This window comes from Nyctereutes procyonoides, unplaced genomic scaffold (assembly GCF_905146905.1).
Source record: "Nyctereutes procyonoides isolate TBG_1078 unplaced genomic scaffold, NYPRO_anot_genome, whole genome shotgun sequence".
Classification (NCBI taxonomy): Eukaryota; Metazoa; Chordata; class Mammalia; order Carnivora; family Canidae; genus Nyctereutes; species Nyctereutes procyonoides.
This window is the reverse complement of record NW_026575052.1, coordinates 71,025,212-71,044,181: the sequence shown is the minus strand read 5'-3', so window position 1 is coordinate 71,044,181 and position 18,970 is coordinate 71,025,212. Positions and strand designations below refer to the sequence as shown.

The 18,970-nt window shown below is 40.6% G+C and overlaps 1 protein-coding gene across 1 annotated transcript in view; it reads left to right on the top strand.

Moving 5' to 3' along the window:
* Positions 1 to 18,970, top strand: part of ARMC3 (armadillo repeat containing 3) — an 85,343-nt gene that overhangs the window by 46,493 nt on the left and 19,880 nt on the right. Inside the window, exons 10-15 of the mRNA XM_055332671.1 lie at positions 2,559 to 2,808; positions 6,798 to 6,934; positions 7,950 to 8,118; positions 10,607 to 10,707; positions 11,417 to 11,518; positions 11,945 to 12,040. Of these exons, the coding sequence (XP_055188646.1) occupies positions 2,559 to 2,808; positions 6,798 to 6,934; positions 7,950 to 8,118; positions 10,607 to 10,707; positions 11,417 to 11,518; positions 11,945 to 12,040 (855 nt within the window). The remainder of the gene's footprint in view (positions 1 to 2,558; positions 2,809 to 6,797; positions 6,935 to 7,949; positions 8,119 to 10,606; positions 10,708 to 11,416; positions 11,519 to 11,944; positions 12,041 to 18,970) is intronic.

Below are 18,970 nucleotides of genomic sequence, written 5' to 3'. Positions count from 1 at the left end.
CTTGATTCTCCAGGATGTTTTGAAAGGTGAACCTTCTGAAAGGAAAAAAATCACTAAGTGACAAAGGAATTGTGCTTTCCAACTGAGGTATGTTCACAATGATTAAAAACTGCAAAGTATTTTGGCTGAAGGGACTGATTGCATTCAGCGCGTGAAAAATAAGTCAAAGGAATAAAACGATTTTTGAGCAGTTTTGCGTCTATATTAATTAGAAATTATGCATAATTTAACATTCTTGCTGGCAGCTTTAAAAAATTCAGTATTTCAGTTATAAATAAAAACATGAGACATTTCTGAGAAATTAATATACTAGGGCTTCCAAATTTTTCCGTATTCATACAATCAAGTGACCACTGATTAATAGGAGAGAGAATTGTGATCCTGGGGTCCTGGGATTGAGCCCTGCATCGGACTCCCTGCAGGGAGCCTGCTTCTCCCTCTGCTTATGTCTCTGCGTCTCTCTGTGTATCTCTCATGAATAAATAAATAAAATCTTTAAAAAGAAAAGAAAACTTAAGAGTGTTTATTTTGTCCCCTAGAAAGGAGAGTAAATGATGGCCCTCAGGCTATCTTTGGGAGCTGCAGGCCCTCTCTACCAATATTTTTATATAAACAAATTCTGGTTCTGTGTCATCTAACCAAATTTTAAAGGGATGCCTTCCCAGGAAAAGAACGGGAGACCCCCCCCCAAAAAAAGGATTAAATATATACCAAGGACTAGGGTATGGGTAGAAATGGAACCAAACTCTGATTCTGCCTTCATATCAATATGGTGTTTTCTGGACGGCTTTATTCAAACCAGGTGGAAGGTGCCTTCAGAGTTAACACCGAAGGAGCCCTGTGTTCCCTGGAGCACCTGCCTTCCTTATTTCATTCTGGTCCAGTTGCTGCCATTAGGTCCACTTCAGAACTGGTCTGTGTGACAGGCATAGCTTCCTTTCTCCTCGGCGACACTTCATTTACATTGTGCCCTCTCTTGGACAGTTGTGATAACTTCTATTCTTGAGATTGTCACTTCTCCTTCACAATCAGCAAATCTAAGTGGCTACCTAAGTAAATTTAATGATCAGAATATTCATCGGAATACAGGGTGATTCAGGCTGAATCATACAGCCTCACCTGTTGTTTTTAGTTTTGGTTCTTAACATGATCCTAAGTGGAAAAAAATATGTGTCAGCTGTAAACCTTAAAGGGATGTTCATATTATTGGAGTCTCCGATATGTTTTTATTGTCTTGATTACCTCTAGTCCTTTGATGATATAAATGGGTTTTTAACACAGAATTTGGGGTCTTCCTTTGAAACTAGGTTGCTCTGTGTACCTTATGGCTTGGAACATCTCTTATTTGAAGCAATTCCAAATGTTAAAGAACATAATTAAATCATCTTCTGCTTGTTAAAATGATCCCCTTTTCTATTTTCACTACTTTATGAGCTTTTTAAGTGATTAGAAAACAAGAACTATATAGAAAGTGTGGCATTCGTTAAAAAGAGGTTTAGCCTTTATCACTTGTGAGACTATTAATATATTTTATGGATAATTGTGGTCTTTTTATAGCAGAAATAGGAAATTTAGCAACTGAATATGCCTACATTACTAAAATTAGTTACTATGTCAATATTATGACTTTGATCTTTGATGTTTAATTTGTAACAGCAGCATTCACCTCCAAAACATTTTGCTGGTTTCAAATGCATTAACCTCTGCCTACAATTAACAACCTTATTTAAAAAGGGGGAGGATGAGCTAAAGAGTTTTAACTTAAACCAAGAGCATCTCCCACTCACTTATTCCTCCTTTTTAAAGTGTTGTTTTCCGGGGCACCTGGGTGGGTCAATGGTTGAGCATCTGCCTTCAACTCAGGGGCATGATCCCGGGGTTCTGGGATTGAGTCCCACATTGGGCTCCCCACAGGGAGCCTGCTTCCCTCTCTGCTATGTCTCTGCCTCCATCTCTGTGTCTCTCATGAATAAGTAAATAAACTCTTAAAAAAAATAAAAAACAAAGTGTTGTTTTCCTAGGGGCACCTGGGTAGCTAAGCTGGTTAAATGTCTGACTTTTAATTTTGGCTCAGGTCCTGAGGTTGTGAGATCCAGCCCTAGTCAGGCTCCATGCCCAGATTAAGATTCGATTTCTCCCCTTCTCTAATAAACAAATAAATAAAAATAAAAATAATATAAAGCTTTGCTTTCCCACTAGTTGAGAATACCTTAATCGATTTTCTTTGAGTGGAATTTCCTGGTCTTGTAAGTATCACTGAGTTAAAAAATGAACGGCTGTAGGAGGGTTTCTAAGAAGTAGTTGTGCAGTTTTCTATAACTACAAGCTGTAAAAGTAGGAAAAGGGTTATTTAAATTCATTCTTAACTGACATCTTCCCAGACTCCATCTAAATCACTAGCACCTCAAGTCTGGGTTCATTGCATTGTAAATTAATTTCTTTCCCAAACTGTACTTCTGTACTTACGTGCTCGTTTGTTTAATAAGCTCCGTGGTACACCCCAAAGACCATTTCTTGAACTCAGTTGAATGACATTCATTTCTCCTACATTTACCCAGTGCTGCTGCTGAAGCTGATGGAATCGATCCATTAATAAACATCCTGTCTAGTAAACGGGACGGAGCCATTGCCAATGCAGCTACGGTACTAGCGAACATGGCAATGCAGGAGCCCCTGCGTGTGAACATGCAGAACCACGACGTCATGCACGCCCTCCTCGGCCCGCTGTGCTCTGCCAACACGGTTGTGCAGAGCAAAGCTGCTCTCATGGTTGCTACAACTGCCTGCGATGTAGAGGCCCGGACAGAGGTGAGAGCTTTAATAACATTTGTTCTCTCAGTTTTTCTGCTCCCTATCTCTGAGTGGATTAATTCGAAACATTTTCAAGTGTTTGAACCGACCCATCATTTAGATCCTTCTTAACTGGGACCACACTTCAACCATGGACTCTGGGTCATAATAATGTGTATGTTCATCAGTTGCAACAAATGTACCAGTCTGGTGGGGGATGTTGATAATGGGAGAGCTGCTCCTGTGTGGGGGCTGGGAGTAGGGGCTGGAAACCTAAAACCACTCTAAAACAAATACAACTTAAAAAATTAAAAAATGAAATCTACTAAGTTGGTGCAACACTTTGGAAAACAAATTGGCATTATCTAGCAAAGAAGAGCATATCCTATAATCTGGCAGCTCTGTTTCTAAATTATACCAAAAATGTTCTCCCGCCTCTTGTGCACCAGGAGGCATTGTTTATATCCAAACGACTGGCAACACACCAATTGTCTAGTTCTCTTTTAAGAGAATGGGTATAAATTGTGGCATACTCATAAAGGGGAATTTCACATCAGTTAAAATGAATGAGCTATAGATCCAGATACCGACAGAGATGAATCTCGAGCATAAAGCAAAATCAAGTTGCAAAAGGATACATACTTATGATTCTGTTTATGTAGCATTTGGAAATATACAAATCTAAGCAATACATTTCTTAGGTAAACACACATGTAAGTTGAAACTACAAAGACAAAGGTAGAGAATGATTAACTCCAAATTCAAGAAATCCTCTTGGGGAATCAAGGGAGTGGATGTAATTGGGAGGAGCAAACAGGGGTTCAAGGTCATTTAAATGTCTTAAACTAAGCAGTAGACAAACAGGTGTGTCCTTACTACGATGCTTTACATTATACACATGGGTTCCGCATACTCTTGTGTTTCTTGTATATTTCAAAGTTTTAAAGCATAAAATTACATTTTTTTACAAGTGTGTCATGTAAAAGTATGTTTGGTTCTGTTCATAAAGATAACATAAACCTACAAACATCCTTTTTTCTCTCGCCCGTCTCATATTTACCAGTCACAGGGCACTCATTCAAACAGCCTAGGACTTTGCTCCCCTGCCGCCAATATGAATAGCAATAGCTAACACTCACTGAGCACTTACTGGGCAGTGGGCACTGTGCTAAGCACTCTACAAGCATTTAAGCCTCACTTGTGATGGGCCGTGTTTGTAATTCCCATTTTACAGAGGACGAAATTCAGGCTTAAAGACAAAATGTGCTCCAAGCAGAGTTGGTAAATTGGAGGATGAAGAATGCCATCCAGAGCCCAAGCTCTTGCACTGTGCTGTCCACTCAGATGACTAACAAATCTTGTCTCTTCTGTCCCATAGGTATCTATTCTATCCCCATCGTTCTTCCCATTGATTCAGTTCACTTGCATTCATCCATTAAGGCACTAAGACTACCAAATATTATATTTATTTATTTATTTATTTATTTATTTATTTATTTATTTAGGAGCCTACATGTGCAAGAGTCGGGGGAGGGGCAGAGGGAGAGAGTCCCCAAGCAGACTCCCCTGCTGAGCACAGAGCCCAACACCTGGCTCCGTCCCCCACAACCTGAGTTGTCTAACCAAGAGTCGGACACCCAACCTGCTGAACTGCCCAGGCGGCTCAAGACTGCCCCATATTTATTTACCATCTACTCTGTGCCAGGCACTATGCTAGGCTTCCAAGCGTTTTGGTCCTACCTCTGTGCAGTCTGCAGAATAGTCCATCTCTTTCCTGGAATAGTGCAGCTGAGTCTCCGGCTCTCCCTACCCCGCCACCTCCTGCTTCCCACACTGCCTTCAGACTAATCTTTCAAATATATGACCCTCATCACATCATTGTAAGTCCCCAGTGGCATGCCACTGCCCCAGAAGAAAAATTCTGAGCTGCTTAGCGTGATGAGCAAGGGCTCCCAATGACCCACACCTATCCACCTGTGCCTGAAGCCTCTTCCCAGGCATAACTCTATGCTCCAGAAATACCATACTATTTGTAATTCTGTCCATATGCTCTGTTCTCTTGTTTATATGTCTTTGATTTCACCCCTTGGAAACTATTCGTACTTTCATCCACCTGATAAAATCTCACTTCACCTTCCAAACCCATGTCAGACATCCTGTCTTCCACGAGGCCTTTCTTCAACCCTCAAGCTGGAAGCACCATCCTCTATGCTTCCATTACACCCTAGACATGCTTCCTTAGTCCTCTGATTTGCATATATGGTTCTTTTATGAAAGGCTATAAGCTCCTTAAGGCTTTAGGGAAAGGATTTGAGAGTTTTTCTTACCTGTGTTCATGCCATTAATATATATGTGCCACAGAGTGCTTGCTTAATAAGTGGTTGTTAAAAGAATGAGTAAATGAGTGAAGGAATTATTTTTGACTTTTTTATGATTTTATTTATTCATTCATGAGAGACAGAGAGGTAGAGACATAGGCAGAGGGAGAAGCAGGCTCCCTGCAGGACTTGATGCCAGGACCCCGGGATCATGACCTGAGCCAAAGGCAGACCCTCAACCACCGAGCCACCCATGTGCCCTCATGTGAAGTAATTAATAAATTAGATCTTTGCCAAAAGAACACATGGAGTTAGACTATCCTGTATTATACTCAAAAATAACAATGTTCAGAAATTTGACTTGCTAAGCCTAAGATGCTTCAAAGTAAACTTTTTAAAGCTGTAATGTTACATATACTAAAGTGTGATCCCTGAGAAGGAAATGTCACTGGACACTGGCAGAAAATGACTGAATCAAGTGAGTCATACCCCATAAGGGCTCTTGTCTTCAGATACTACACATAGAAACTGATAAAATATTCTTCTTTGTCCTCTAGGTTTGGATGATAGAGTATTGCATTTCAGACAGTGAGATAAGAGCTCTGTCGATTTTTTTCCAATTGGAATAATTTTATCCATGAGTAATTAATCCACCTTTATTAACTGCATTTCCTTTAATAGTGCAATTAATGTAGTTCTGTACAATTCTCTTCTTATTTTTTTTATCTCTTTTCTCACTCCTCCCTTGGAGAAATGAAGAGAAGACACTGTGCAGTGATAACAAAAATTGGTCTTTTTCTAGGGCATTACTACAGTACGCTTTGGCCACACTGACAATTTGGTGGCAGTGTCCAGTGTCATGGGTAGCATGTTACTGTATCAGTTCCTCCTGCCCAGCTGTGGGGACTATATTAGTTTCCTATTCCTGTGGTAACAAATTCCCACAACATGGCTTAAAGTAGTAGAAATCTATTATCTTATAGTTTAGGAGGTCAGAAGTCTGAAAACAGGCCTTATGGGTTAAAGTCAAGGTGTTCTCAGAGCTATGTTCCTCTGGGAGACTTGGAGGAAAAATCGGTATCCTGGCCCTTTCTAGCTTTTACCATCCATCTCCATCCCTTGGTTCTGGTCCATTTCTCCATCTTCAAAGGATAGTACTTTTAACCTCTGCTTCTACGCATCTCCTTTCTCCACTCCAGGAACCCTTATTCCATCTTATAAGGACCGTAATGATTAAATTGGGCCCACCTGATTATCCCAGACACTCTAACCATCTCAAAACTGGCAACTTATCACATTGGCAAAAATCCCTTCCAGGGAAAAGGACACCTTTGGGGGACCATCATTCTGTCTACCTCAGGGCCAAGTGAACAGCCATGTTGATGAGCAGAATGAAGGAACATAGGGGAGCGAGAGGACAGGCTCTCCTCCCAGTCTCCCTTCCATGTAAAATCACAATGACCTCCCTCAATTATTTGACTGTGGCCCCCTCTTGACCTTGAACAGAAACCTGGGCTCCTGTCTATAAGGTTTTGCAATAGATTGTTTTCCCCTGGATGTAATAAAATCTAAATATCCTAAAATGTTCTCACATAGTTAAGCTCTTTTAACAATCAAATGAGATTTTTTTAAAAATGAGTGTTTATGTTCTGTACTCCCAAAGCATAGACTTCTGGTTTCCACTTTTAGTTAAGAAATTCAGGTGGACTGGAGCCTCTGGTGGAGCTCCTGCGCTCCAAGAATGATGAAGTGAGAAGGCACGCCAGCTGGGCTGTAATGGTCTGCGCCAATGATGAGCTGATGGCTGTTGAATTATGCAGGCTTGGGTGAGTGGAGCTGCCATGAGTTTCTGGGTAAGAGGAAGAGCAGAAGATGAAGAGGTACACTCTTCTGCACCCAAGGAAAGTCAGAGTCCACACTCCCACTCGCAGGGTGCTGAGCCCTCAGGAGCTGTGACTGTCCCAGCAGATGGGAGGCGGCCCTTCTTCATTCCTCCCACCTGGTGATCTCCTCCAGCACCTGACAAAAGCATCTTCTCTGCTGCCCCCGCACCATCTCCACGTTTTCACCCCCATCAATGCCTCTTTTTCCCTTCCCTGTGCCATTGCTCATGAGTGATTGTCTCACTACTTTTGAAGCTCAAATAAAATGGGTGAGCCCTGACTGCATATCCTCTTTCTCCCTCCTTCACACAAAGCTTTCCATCAGAATCAGTCATTTAACCAACCCCACGAAAGCAGTTCCTCCATCAGTAGCAGATGCGTGAGTTGCCTGAACACACTGGCAAATAGGGTTCTAGGTTTCCAATGACAGGCTTACACTATTTCTAGGCATCTTTATGTTTGTGTGTATTGCCTGGTTAGCTGAAAAAGTTGAGGCTCAATATTAATTTTGCCTTTTTTTTAAGATTTTGTTTATTTATTCATGAAAGACACAGAGAGAGAGGCAGAGACTAGGCAAAGGGAGAAGCAGCCTCCACGCAGGGAGCCTGATGTGGGACTTGATCCCAGACCCCAGGATCACACCCTGAGCTGAAGGCAGATGCTCAACCACTTAGCTACCCAGGTGCCCCTAACTTTGCTTTAAATGAAGGACTTTCGGCTCCTCACCCAGTGTCCTTTCCAGCTGTTTGAATATGAAACCCTACATGGCATATATACTCTCTAAAAGGACTGATTCAACTTCATAATTCTGTCTGTATTACTTTATCTAAAAGCATGAGATGTCTTTAACCTTCTCATCTCAATTCTTCATTCTGGGTCTTGGCCTGATATATAAATGAGAACTTAATGTTGGATTGCTTGTATAAAGCAAATAATGCTTTTTTTGTCTTATTGACAGGGCTCTAGATATCCTTGAAGAAATTAATCTATCAGTAAGTCGAAAAAACAAATTCAGTGAGGCAGCTTATAACAAATTGCTCAACAACTACCTGTCTCTGAAATATAGCCTGACTGGCTATTTGTCATCAAGTAACATAATTAATGATGGATTCTATGATTATGGTCGGGTAAGTCGGGTTGGGTAATTTGTATTTTAGTATGTGCGATCATTTCTTCTTCAGTCACGATGCCATTACATGGCAATTTTATAACCACCTTACAGAATATATAGTCTTATAGACAGAAACTTGGGAATCGGAACTTTATTCGTGACTTTATCTGGCTATAAGATTTTGCATTTCTGTACAGTTTTAACTAGAATCTGATTACTTGGAGTAGAATCAGCTTGCTAAGGCTACTCTCAAGTTTCAGAGAAGATATAAAAGAAGGAGCATTTTCTGTTTGGGGGTTCTATTATTTCTAGGGCTCAGTGTTAGTGATAAGGACAGAAGTATAAATGTTTCATTTTATTAATTATAATCTAATTGAAACTAATCAAATTGCAATGCCAGACTTTAAAAATGTAATATAGAAGAACATTATTTAAGCTGCATTTCTGATTACGATTTTAAAAACATTATATAGTGTAATTCAAGGTTATGTCAAGAGAAATGAGAAGCTAAAAAGTAGCATTCTGAGGACTTTTTGGCATTGTTGCTAAAGCCAGCATTTTCCTTTCGTCTGGAAACCAAAAGCAGGAAGGAGACCAGGGAAAATTTTTTTAAATCTACAAATGCCATTTTAGGCAAAACTAGGAACCAGATATGATCCAGACTTCATTTAAAAATGTAGAAGTTACTAAGATTCCTTGAGATCAGGGAGAAAGGGTACAGGAGGAGGAATGAAAAGGGAGAAAAAATAGGCCCAGAGAGGGACAAGGCAGCTAGTGGTGGCAGGTTTCAGAAAGCACCATCGTTGCCTCAGGTGAGAGGAGAGCTCAGAAGTGCAAAAGCCAAATTCTCTGCCAGGCAGGTACAGGACCCAAGGACCTGGGACAAGCAAGGCTGGCAGCAGGAGCCTTCCTGGACCAGCTTGGTTCAAAAAGGCAGAGGAAACAGGGCCATGAAAGAATCACATAGCTGAACCATATTTGCAGGAAACACTTTACCATGGCAACAGAATTAGAGACAATTTTTAAAATTTTTATTTTATTTTTTAAGTAATCTCTACTGTGTGGGACTCGAACTCATCACCTTGAGATCAAGAGTCCCAGCCAGCCAGGTGCCCCTAGAGACATTCTGAATAATGAAAAATGGCTAGCCTAAATCTTGACTCTTGCTCTTCTTCTTTCTGCTTTCCCCGGCTGCCACCACTGCCATACCTGTCATAACACACACACACATACACACACCACTGAGAAATCACTGCTCTGACAAAGCCCATCTCACTCAGTGATGCATAGTTCAAAAGGAACTGGCACAACATTATTAGTACAAAGATGCTAGAGAGAAATGAGGAAATGAGCAGAAAAACCAACAGAGAACACTTATCGGAACAGTGTTGCCATGGATCAGACAAAGCTGTGACAAAATGTATTTGTTCATACAGTTTTTTAAAAATTTAATGAAACCATATTCTTTGTAAAGGAGAATTCTCTGATTCATTCGTTCAGTAGATATAAAGTTTCTAATACTGTGGGTTTGAATATGTCAGTGAATTAAAGAGATCTCTACTTTCGTGACACCAGTGAGAAGAGACAAACAATAAACAGTAAACATGACAAATAGATAAATAATTTATCTCACGTGATCAAAATGATCAGAGTTTTAGGGGGAAGAGTAGAGCAGAGGCAGGATAAGAGGGCTCTGTTGTGCTGAGTGGGTACTGGGGTCAATGTTCATTTTTGAAACTGTGGTCAGGTAGGTCTCAACGGAGAGGGAAATACCTGAGCAAAAATGAGAAAGTGAGGGACTTAGCTGGGGGAAGAGCTTTCCAGGCAGGGAATATGCCTGGCATATTCTTAAGAAACAGCGAGGTGAGCATAGCTACAGCTGAGTGAACCAAGGGCCCTTCTCATAAAGACCAAATCAGGGAGGTAAAGAGAGACCAGATCGTGTAAAATCTGTGGACTATCAGAAGGATTTTTGGCCTTTACTCTGAATGAAGTAGGAAAACTTTGTAGAGTTCTGGGCAGAAAAATGACCTGATCTATCTGATTTTTAAAGGATCCTGAAATGTATCTTGTACGAGAGAGGGATCTGATGATAATACGATTGGGAGAAGACCCCAGAAGGTGGTGTGGCCTAACCGGCCTCAGCAGGCTGGTAAAATTGCCAACTGCCCAGCCTGTTTTTAGACAGCCTCACAGCATTTTTAGTCATCTGTTTGGTAATTAGTTACTCTTACAGACAACCCATTCTCCCTTATGTTTACAGAGGGATTTGCAAACTCAACTACTTTCAGCTCCACTACGGATCACTGTGGTGTGAAACAGCTGAGAGTGTAAGGCAATACAGATTGTGGGGAGCTGCAGGCAAGATGCCCAAAAGTTCACGGTCCTATTTCTAACTGCATATGTGTGTGTGACATTACTTCAAACAGTCGAGAACATCAGTCTTCATTTAAAACCATATAACACATGCAGATATTACTTTTTAGTTCTTAAATTATCTACAGATAAATCCCGGCACCAAACTCTTGCCTTTGAAGGATCTCTGCTTACAAGAACCAAGTGACCTACGTGCTGTACTCTTAGTGAACAGTAAATCATCTGATGTGTGAGTCTCTTGGGGGAGGGGAGGAGCGATGTGGGGAGGCACACAGTGTTTTTTGTTTGTTCATCATCGTTGTGTGAATATGTAAGATTCCCAGGATGGCATCTTTTTTGCCCGGTGTATTTAGCATCACCCTGAAAATGAACACCGGTCCATAAACTCATAGCCCGACATCGTAAAGACCATGAAATCACCACCAACATGGTTTTTCCTCTGACTCCCTTTACCACTTAGTTCCAGATGTATTTCTGTAGTCACTGCTTCTTACCCTTCTGGTAACATGAAGTAATTGAAGAAAGTGTAAGTAGATTTAGAAGCAAACCAAAACGAATTATGTTTACAGGGCTCCGCAACCACATGCTGGACTCCCACCATTGCCCAAAGATTTTTTTTAAATATAAAATAAGAAGTAAATAGTAAAGCTAAAAATTAAAGCTTTAAAAGTCTTCTTTAAAATAGTCATGTGTATTTTATGTGACACATTTTATAAAAATATTTCCTGTTCCAGTTCACGAAAAACTTTACAATATTCTCTTCATCTTACCTTAACCTCTCCTTTACGTGTTCATTTTGTCACTCCATAGATGACATTATGTCAGCTCCAAATATGATTTTCCAGGGGGAAAAAAGGACGTGTTTTGTAGGACAAATCCCACAGTGACAGATGAAGTATTTTAATTTGTGTCTAATTTCAAATGTGTAAAATTTTTAGTTCTCCACCTGCATCTATGGAAGACAAATCATCAGATATTGGTTATGGACGGAGTATTTCTTCCTCATCTTCCTTAAGAAGAGTAAGCAAAGAAAAGACAAAGTAAGAGAATGATATTTTGCCTAGACTCAAATAATTCTGCCCTCAAGGTGGGAGGAAGAACAAATGTAGAGTCTAGATTTGGGCAACTTAATTCTTTTCATTCGTATAGTACTGTAATTTCACAATTGCTTTTTAAAATCACTGTGGAAAAGATCACTGGAAAAAAAGCAGGCTTTACCTTCTGTGTGCCGTGAACCCACAGTGAGCCCTCGAGCTGTGAGCCGGCTCTGTTTTATTATCTGTAGATGGAGTGATGCCTGGTGCCCCCGTTCACAACAGGGAAGGGAGCCAAGGCATCGAGTGGCAAAGCAACGTGCCTTCGAAATTACGAAATGCCTTGCAAATGTAATGTTTTGTTATTTTTCATGTGACTGAAATCGATGATGAGTTTTTCCTTGTCATGAGAGCAAATAGTTATCCTTTTAGTACCGGATTTGGATCTCCCACAGAAGAGAGACTGGAACCTACTTCTGGACGAAATACTGCTGTTAGCAAAAGCACCACGAAGGAAAAAGGATCGAGGTAGGACATGTGTTATTGTATGATTTTCCTAAATAGGAGGTTTTGATCCCCCCACCGATGCTGGTGACCGGAACGGGTGGCTTTCTGAATCAGTATGTTGCACAGGGCAAGATGCATGAAATGTAATTAAAGAGTAACTTCATTTTTGTCCCTTGCAGTCTCTTTAAAACTTCACCGGAGGAAATTTCTCCTCCTGCCTCTGGGTGAGAACTCAGATCACTTTGATCAACCGTACAGTCCTCCAGACGCCTTAATTCTAAACTAGAAACAGCAGCCTCCAGCTGGTCATTTGAAAGTCCACCCCTGCGTCGTGGTCATCGTGGAGTGACCCCTCTGCCCTCTCCCGGCGGCTGCCTCTGCCACGCACCCTGGAGTGTGGGCCCCCCCCTTGTGCTACCGCGGCCCCTGCCCGTCCTGCTCCCCCAGAGGAACCTTGGACCCTTTAGGAGGCAGCCAGAGGGAGGAAAGGGAAATAGGACCCCTTTCTTACTTGATGGAACAATTATAATGTGGTTTCATGCCTTTTAGGCCTGGCATGTTTTAAACATGCTTTCTGTAAGTTTACGTATTTTTAAACCTATTATTTCTCTAATGAGCACTTTCCTGGATTCCTCAAAAACCCACTTGGACCTCTTGCCACACTCCATGACCCTTTAATTATTGTTGACTTAAGCCCTTCAGAACCACTGCGGTATCGGAGGCTGCTTGGCACGCATTCCCAGCATCCGCTTTCTAAACTGAGACTGCTCCCGGCGGCCTCCCGAGGTCCAGGCAGCGGTTTGTGCTCCTCCTCAGACCTCAGAGCTGGGTTTTTTTTTTTTTCTATTTTTTATTTCATTTTCTATTGCCTGCCTCCTTTGCTCGTTATTCTCATCTCTGCTTCTTATCTGCTCCTATTGTTCCAGGACTGATACTTTTTGTCTGTCCCTCTCCTGCCCTCCACTCCCCTCCCCTCCCTAGTCTGTCCCCCCGCCCCCATCCACTTCTTCTCCCGTCCTTCCTCCTTTGGCTTCTCTGTGCTTCACCTCCACTGCACGGAGAGCTCCCTGAGGAGGACAACAACCTGTTCTGACTTGAGTAATTTCTCTTTCCACCTCCCTTGTGTTTAGCGCAGTGCTGGGCTGGCCTACATAGGCATTTGTGTGTGTTCAAGAGAATAGAAATCTGAACATTTGCAGGAAAAGGTCATTTTTGACAAGGTCCACCCTTATGCGCTGTGTATCTTGAGCAAGTTGGTTACCTTCTCTTTGCCTGAATCTCCTCTTCAGTAAAATGGATATAACATAGGGTAATGTGAGGTTTCATCAATTAGCGCATGGAAAGCGCAGAGAGCAGTGCTTTGCACAAAGTAGACGCTCAACAAATGTTAGTACTGTTGAACAAAACAGTTGCAAAAGGCCCAAATCCACTCAACCCATGCAGGGATATAGAAGAGTCTCCAGAGTCCAACCCTGGAAATGCAGGACAGAAGCTGGGGTTAAGTAGATAATTGTAGGGTCTCTGTCTCTTTCCCTCTCGTTTTCTCTCTCCACATGCGTGGTATCTTATTTACGGATGCTTTGTTTTCCTCCTTGACTTTCTTTTGGTTACTGCCTCACCCATAATCGTAGCTTATATGTGACTTTGGTTTGCCATGGGACAGATCTGCTCCAATTCCAAGCAAACTTTCAGTTCTAAAGCCCAACAGCTATCAAGTGCCTGTTTGTCAGAGACCATCTTATCTTCATAGGCCAGACAAAGCACTGGCTGGCTTTGAAGCAGGTGTCTCCCTTTGGTCTACCCAGCCGTGGCCTTGGGAAGAATTGGCCTTCCTCCCCCTTAAGGGGAGAATAGGCCACTTGTCTGCTGGGTAACCATTACATACCTATTGTACTTAACATCAATCAAAGTGTACTATTCCTTCTGGTACCTCTGATATCACATCAGCTTTAATCTTTGGTGATTTTGCTATTCTTGGCAGAGTATCATCTTATTTTTCTTACAACTTAGTCTGGTTCTTTTTTTTTTTAATAAGTCATTTTTTTTATTTTTTTATTTTTTTAAATTTATTTATGACAGTCACAGAGAGAGAGAGAGAGAGAGGCAGAGACACAGGCAGAGGGAGGAGCAGGCTCCATGCACCGGGAGCCTGACGTGGGATTTGATCCCGGGTCTCCAGGATCGCGCCCTGGGCCAAAGACCGGCGCTAAACCACTGCGCCACCCAGGGATCCCCTTAGTCTGGTTCTTAATCCTAAATCTTTTGGGAGAGAATGGGCAGCCCTACTGGGTTGAAAGTTATTTTGTATATCAACATGCTGATCTTAAAGGAAGGGGATAAAAGAAAGGGGGGAAACAAATCAGGAGAGAATCTTTATAGAGAACAGAGTTGGTGGAGGGATGTGGGTGGCTGATGAGCTAGATGGGGGATGGGAATTAAGGAGAGACTTTCTGTGATGATCACTGGCTGTTGTATGTAAGTGATGAACCACTGAACTCCATTCCTGAAATTAATATTGAGCTGTATGTCCACTAACGGGAATTTCAATAAATTTAAAAAGTGATGATCTTCAGATAGCTATGGGTTTTTAATTATAATATCTGATAGTAAGACTTTTCTGTACTACTTGGAAGTACTCACATCTTTATCTCATTTGATCCATGTCTTCTTGCTCTATGGATAAGTTCCCTCTTTTCTGGTCCTTTTTGCTATATCCTCATCTACTTATCACAAGTACCTTACACATTGACATGCTCCAGGATTCTTAATTTACTCCCTTTCTCACTCTCAATAGTTTTAGCTACTGCTGACATTTATATACCCCTCCCCTGAGTCCAGCCTTTTCTCTCCTTCTGCTCTGTAAACAGAATGTTCCAAATGAACTGTTCCCCTAACTCCCAAAACCTCCTCTCTTCCCTAGGTTGATGAATATTAGCATCTTCCCATGTGATTGCTCAAGCCTAGGGATCGTCTTAAAGTCCTTCTTCTCCTTACCGCCTACACTGAATGAATATGTATTCGATGGCATCCATGTCTCTTAAGTCATGGTTTCTCTTCATTTTCACCTTTACCTCCCTGGTTCAGGCCTTTGTATTGTATCTCAACACACTAACCTCCTCATTGTAAGAGTCTTCTGCCTTTTGAAGAGCCCTCCATAAGCCCATCCTCCATACTACCCCCTGAGTCACCTTCCCCAAATGAAAGGCTGATGAAATTATTCTGCCTAAAGCAATGATGCCCTATCATCCTCCAAATGAAGTCCAAACAGCAACCACGGCATCTCCTGTAAGAGTCTTACATGTTTTGTATGCATGGCAAATTCCTATTCTTTCTTCATTCTGTTCATATCTTTTGTTTTTGCGAGGCCTTCTCTGGCCACCCTAGGTTAGGTATTCTCTTTGTGTCCATTCCTTTGTGAATTCAAATAATCTTATATGTAACCTGAACTGATTCATGTTGATTTATTTGTCTTTTTTACTAAGCAATGGACTACTTGAGACCTGGGACCAGGCCTTTTTCATTTTTATTGCCATAGAGCCTAGAATAATATCAGGAACATGAGGGACAGTAAAGAAACATTTATAGATCATATATTCATAAATTATTTCAAAGATTGAATGCTGGTTGTTGAAAGGAATAGAGGTTTGACTCCCTCCCAATATGCCTCTGGAGAATAAATATAAACAAACGAAGATGATTATTTCTTCTCACATCATTTCTGGTATCTTCCTTGTACCTGCGTAATCTCCCCACTTGAAGACAAACCCTGATGTACTCCCGACATTCAAACAGATTGTTAGCATGAAGGAAAGCATACATTTTGGATTCAGACAAAACCGGTCCTTGGTTTCCTTATCTCTAAAATGGATATGATGATTTCCTGCCCTGTAGAGGTGCTGTAAGAGTAAATGAAACAATGTTTGTCCAGAGCCTAAGCCCTGCATACTAAAGTGATCAATGCACGTCCACTCAGTTCTTTCCCCTTTCTTATTCCTGGGCCCACTGGGGAGATAGATTGGTCATAATTTTTTTGCCCTGTTGGCTGTCTTTTGGTAAATCCTTCTTGTCTTGTAACCATAAGTCCTTTGGGTCCCTGGAGATAGAATAAAACATTTTAACTCTATTTATCTGATAAAGTCATAGAGAATGTTTAATGTTTTAAAAAAGTTACTGAGAGATACTGACAAAGGATGATGAACCATCTAGGACCACAAAGTGGCTAAATATTTGAAAGGAAGAAGAGAGAAGGGATGGGAAATAAGCAAATCAATTATGTGCATGAAGTGGCCTAATATGGACAAGGAAAGAATAATTTATCTCTTTCTCCTCAAGAATATCATCACCATATACTACATAAATTAAAATCCTGAAGCAACAGGCTCGCACTGGGTCATCAGCAATCAGATTATTTTTGTGTGTGAAGGTTTCAGTTGTGCTCTCCTTCGTGGGGGAAAAAAATAACACTCATAAGAGAGGCTAGTAGTTTCCCCTTTACCCAGCCACCATCTTGATTTTTTCCTAGATTACACCAAAGTCAACAAATCTAATATGCCCTCTGAAGCTTTTCTTTATAAAGATCATTCCCCTTACAATAAACATTTATGATTTGTAAATGTATCGTAGGTTCTAGCTGTACTGTATTTTTGTATTCAGACCAGTCTTCATAAATATTTAAGTTGATTGTGTGAGTTTATTATACACACTTAAAAGTTTATTGCTTTCCTGTCTCTATTTTGTTTCCTTCCAGTCTGTTCATCTCTGGAGTCTTTTAGAAATTTACAACATATACTTAAACATTTCTGCTGCTCAATCTTGATCTTCATCATAATGACTTCCTAAAACATTTTCATTTTTTTTAAGATTTTATTTTTATTTATTCATGAGAGACACACAGAGAGAGAGAGGCAGAGACATAGGTAGAGGGAGAAGAAGGCTCCCTATGGGGAGCCTGATGCGGGACTCAATTCCAGGACCCCAGGATCATGACCTGAGCCAAAGGCAGATGCTCAACCACTGAGCTACCCAGGTGCCCCAACGTTTTCAGTTTTAAAATATTTCCCTAAAACTCTTTTTTTTAAACCTTAGCTTAGCCTTTTTCTCCCTTCCTCCCAAATCTTGACTAACTGCAAAAGTCTTTCAGAAATAGATATTGTCTCTTAATCACACTTAACATCTTAATCACATTTAAATACCTTCTCACCTTTTTTTTTCTTGAAATTATTCATCCCCTCAGCAAATGCTTCTCACCTTTTTTTCTTGAAATTATTCATCCACTCAGCAAATGCTGATTGTACTAGGTGCCAGGAGTTGTTCCAGTGTTACAAATATAGCCGTGAACAAAAACCTCTGTTTTCAAAGAGCTTCCATCCTACTGGGGACATTGACAAATAACAAACTAAACTACCACATGTGTGCACACACACATACAAGTATGCACACATGCATCCTTCTAAGCCTAAAATACATTGTGTGTCTCCTTTGACTGATACTCTCTTCTTATTCTTTTGCAACAGAATAGATGGAACAGGACAACTAATAGGGATAGATTTTTGGAACATCTTGAGTTTCTCATTTTTATCACGTGTGTGGAATTTATTGAATGCTACCTAGCATTGTGATTATTTTTCATACACCAAAATCTTCCCACCTAAATTGAAACCCTATATGGGCCAGATTCATGACTTATATTTCTCCCAGTAGCCTTGACTTCTAATTTATTTGTTCAAATAGTTGATGGTGTCAGAAAGGATCAAGTGATTAAATTTTGAAAATGTCAATACACAGTTTGAAGGCAGATAAATATCTCTCTCTACTTGGCTCCCTACCTTCTCGTTCAACTATGAACATAGAAAATATTCTCATTGTTTTGGATTTCCATAGTAAATCTCTGTTTGCTGAGGTAGTTTTGTTCAAGCCTCTGTAAGAAGGTTGAAAGTTCTGCTATCTTTAATCACAAATGGATGTCCTTTCTGAGAATTTTACGAGAGTAAATTTTGTAATTTCTGAGCACTTGTTTCCATATTTATTTAGAAGTGAAATTCGTTTAAGTATTAAAGCCCTTATTAATACAACTGGGCAGACTTCATGGGAAAGGAATCCAAATGAAATACTTCTATATACAGCAGTGGGAAGCTACACTTCAGGAACTCTAGTAAATTATCCCTTTTTAATCACTTAGTAAGATTGCCCTCCATGGTGTGCTTAGCCCTGTATGCTGGCTATCATCTTCTATGTGCCAAATGATTCCTTTTTCTCCCAGCAGCACACTCAGTGAGAAATACACATGCTTTGTTTTATACGTGGCTCTGAATCAAACTGTCCAATATTATAAAGCAACCCCGTAACTTTAGGAATAGATAAACCTACATATGCTTTCTGCCATTCTTATTGACATTTCCAGTGGTAGTTCTCAACTTATTAAAATTTTACTATGTTTGTAAAGATGTTCTATTTGTTTGTCTTACAAAAAAAGAAAGGTATTTAGATGATAGAGCTGGAAAATGTGAATTTTTGCTTAGAGATTTTACCATAATATATGGTGAGTGCATTTAACGCATGATGAGACTCTCTACTTAGCTGCAGTAAATAGAATGTTGAATTAGAAAATATAAAAACTTTTTTAAAAAGATTTTTTTTACTTGAGAGAGAGATAGAGAGAGAGAAAGAGAGCATGAGCATGAGCATAAGTGGGCAGAGAGGCAGAGGAAGAGGGAGAAGTAGACGCCCCAGTGAGCAGGGAGCCTGACATGGGGCTCAATCCCAGGACCCTGAGATCATGACCTGAGCTGAAGGCAGATGCTTAACAGACCAAGGCACCTGAGAATTATAAAATCTTAGTATTTGTTATGATTACAGAGTTTTGTGTAATTCTCCAAAAGCATTTAATAAGATTACTTTTGTATTTTTTTCCTCAAAATAAAGAGAAAACTCACATGGCATTTAGCTGATCCT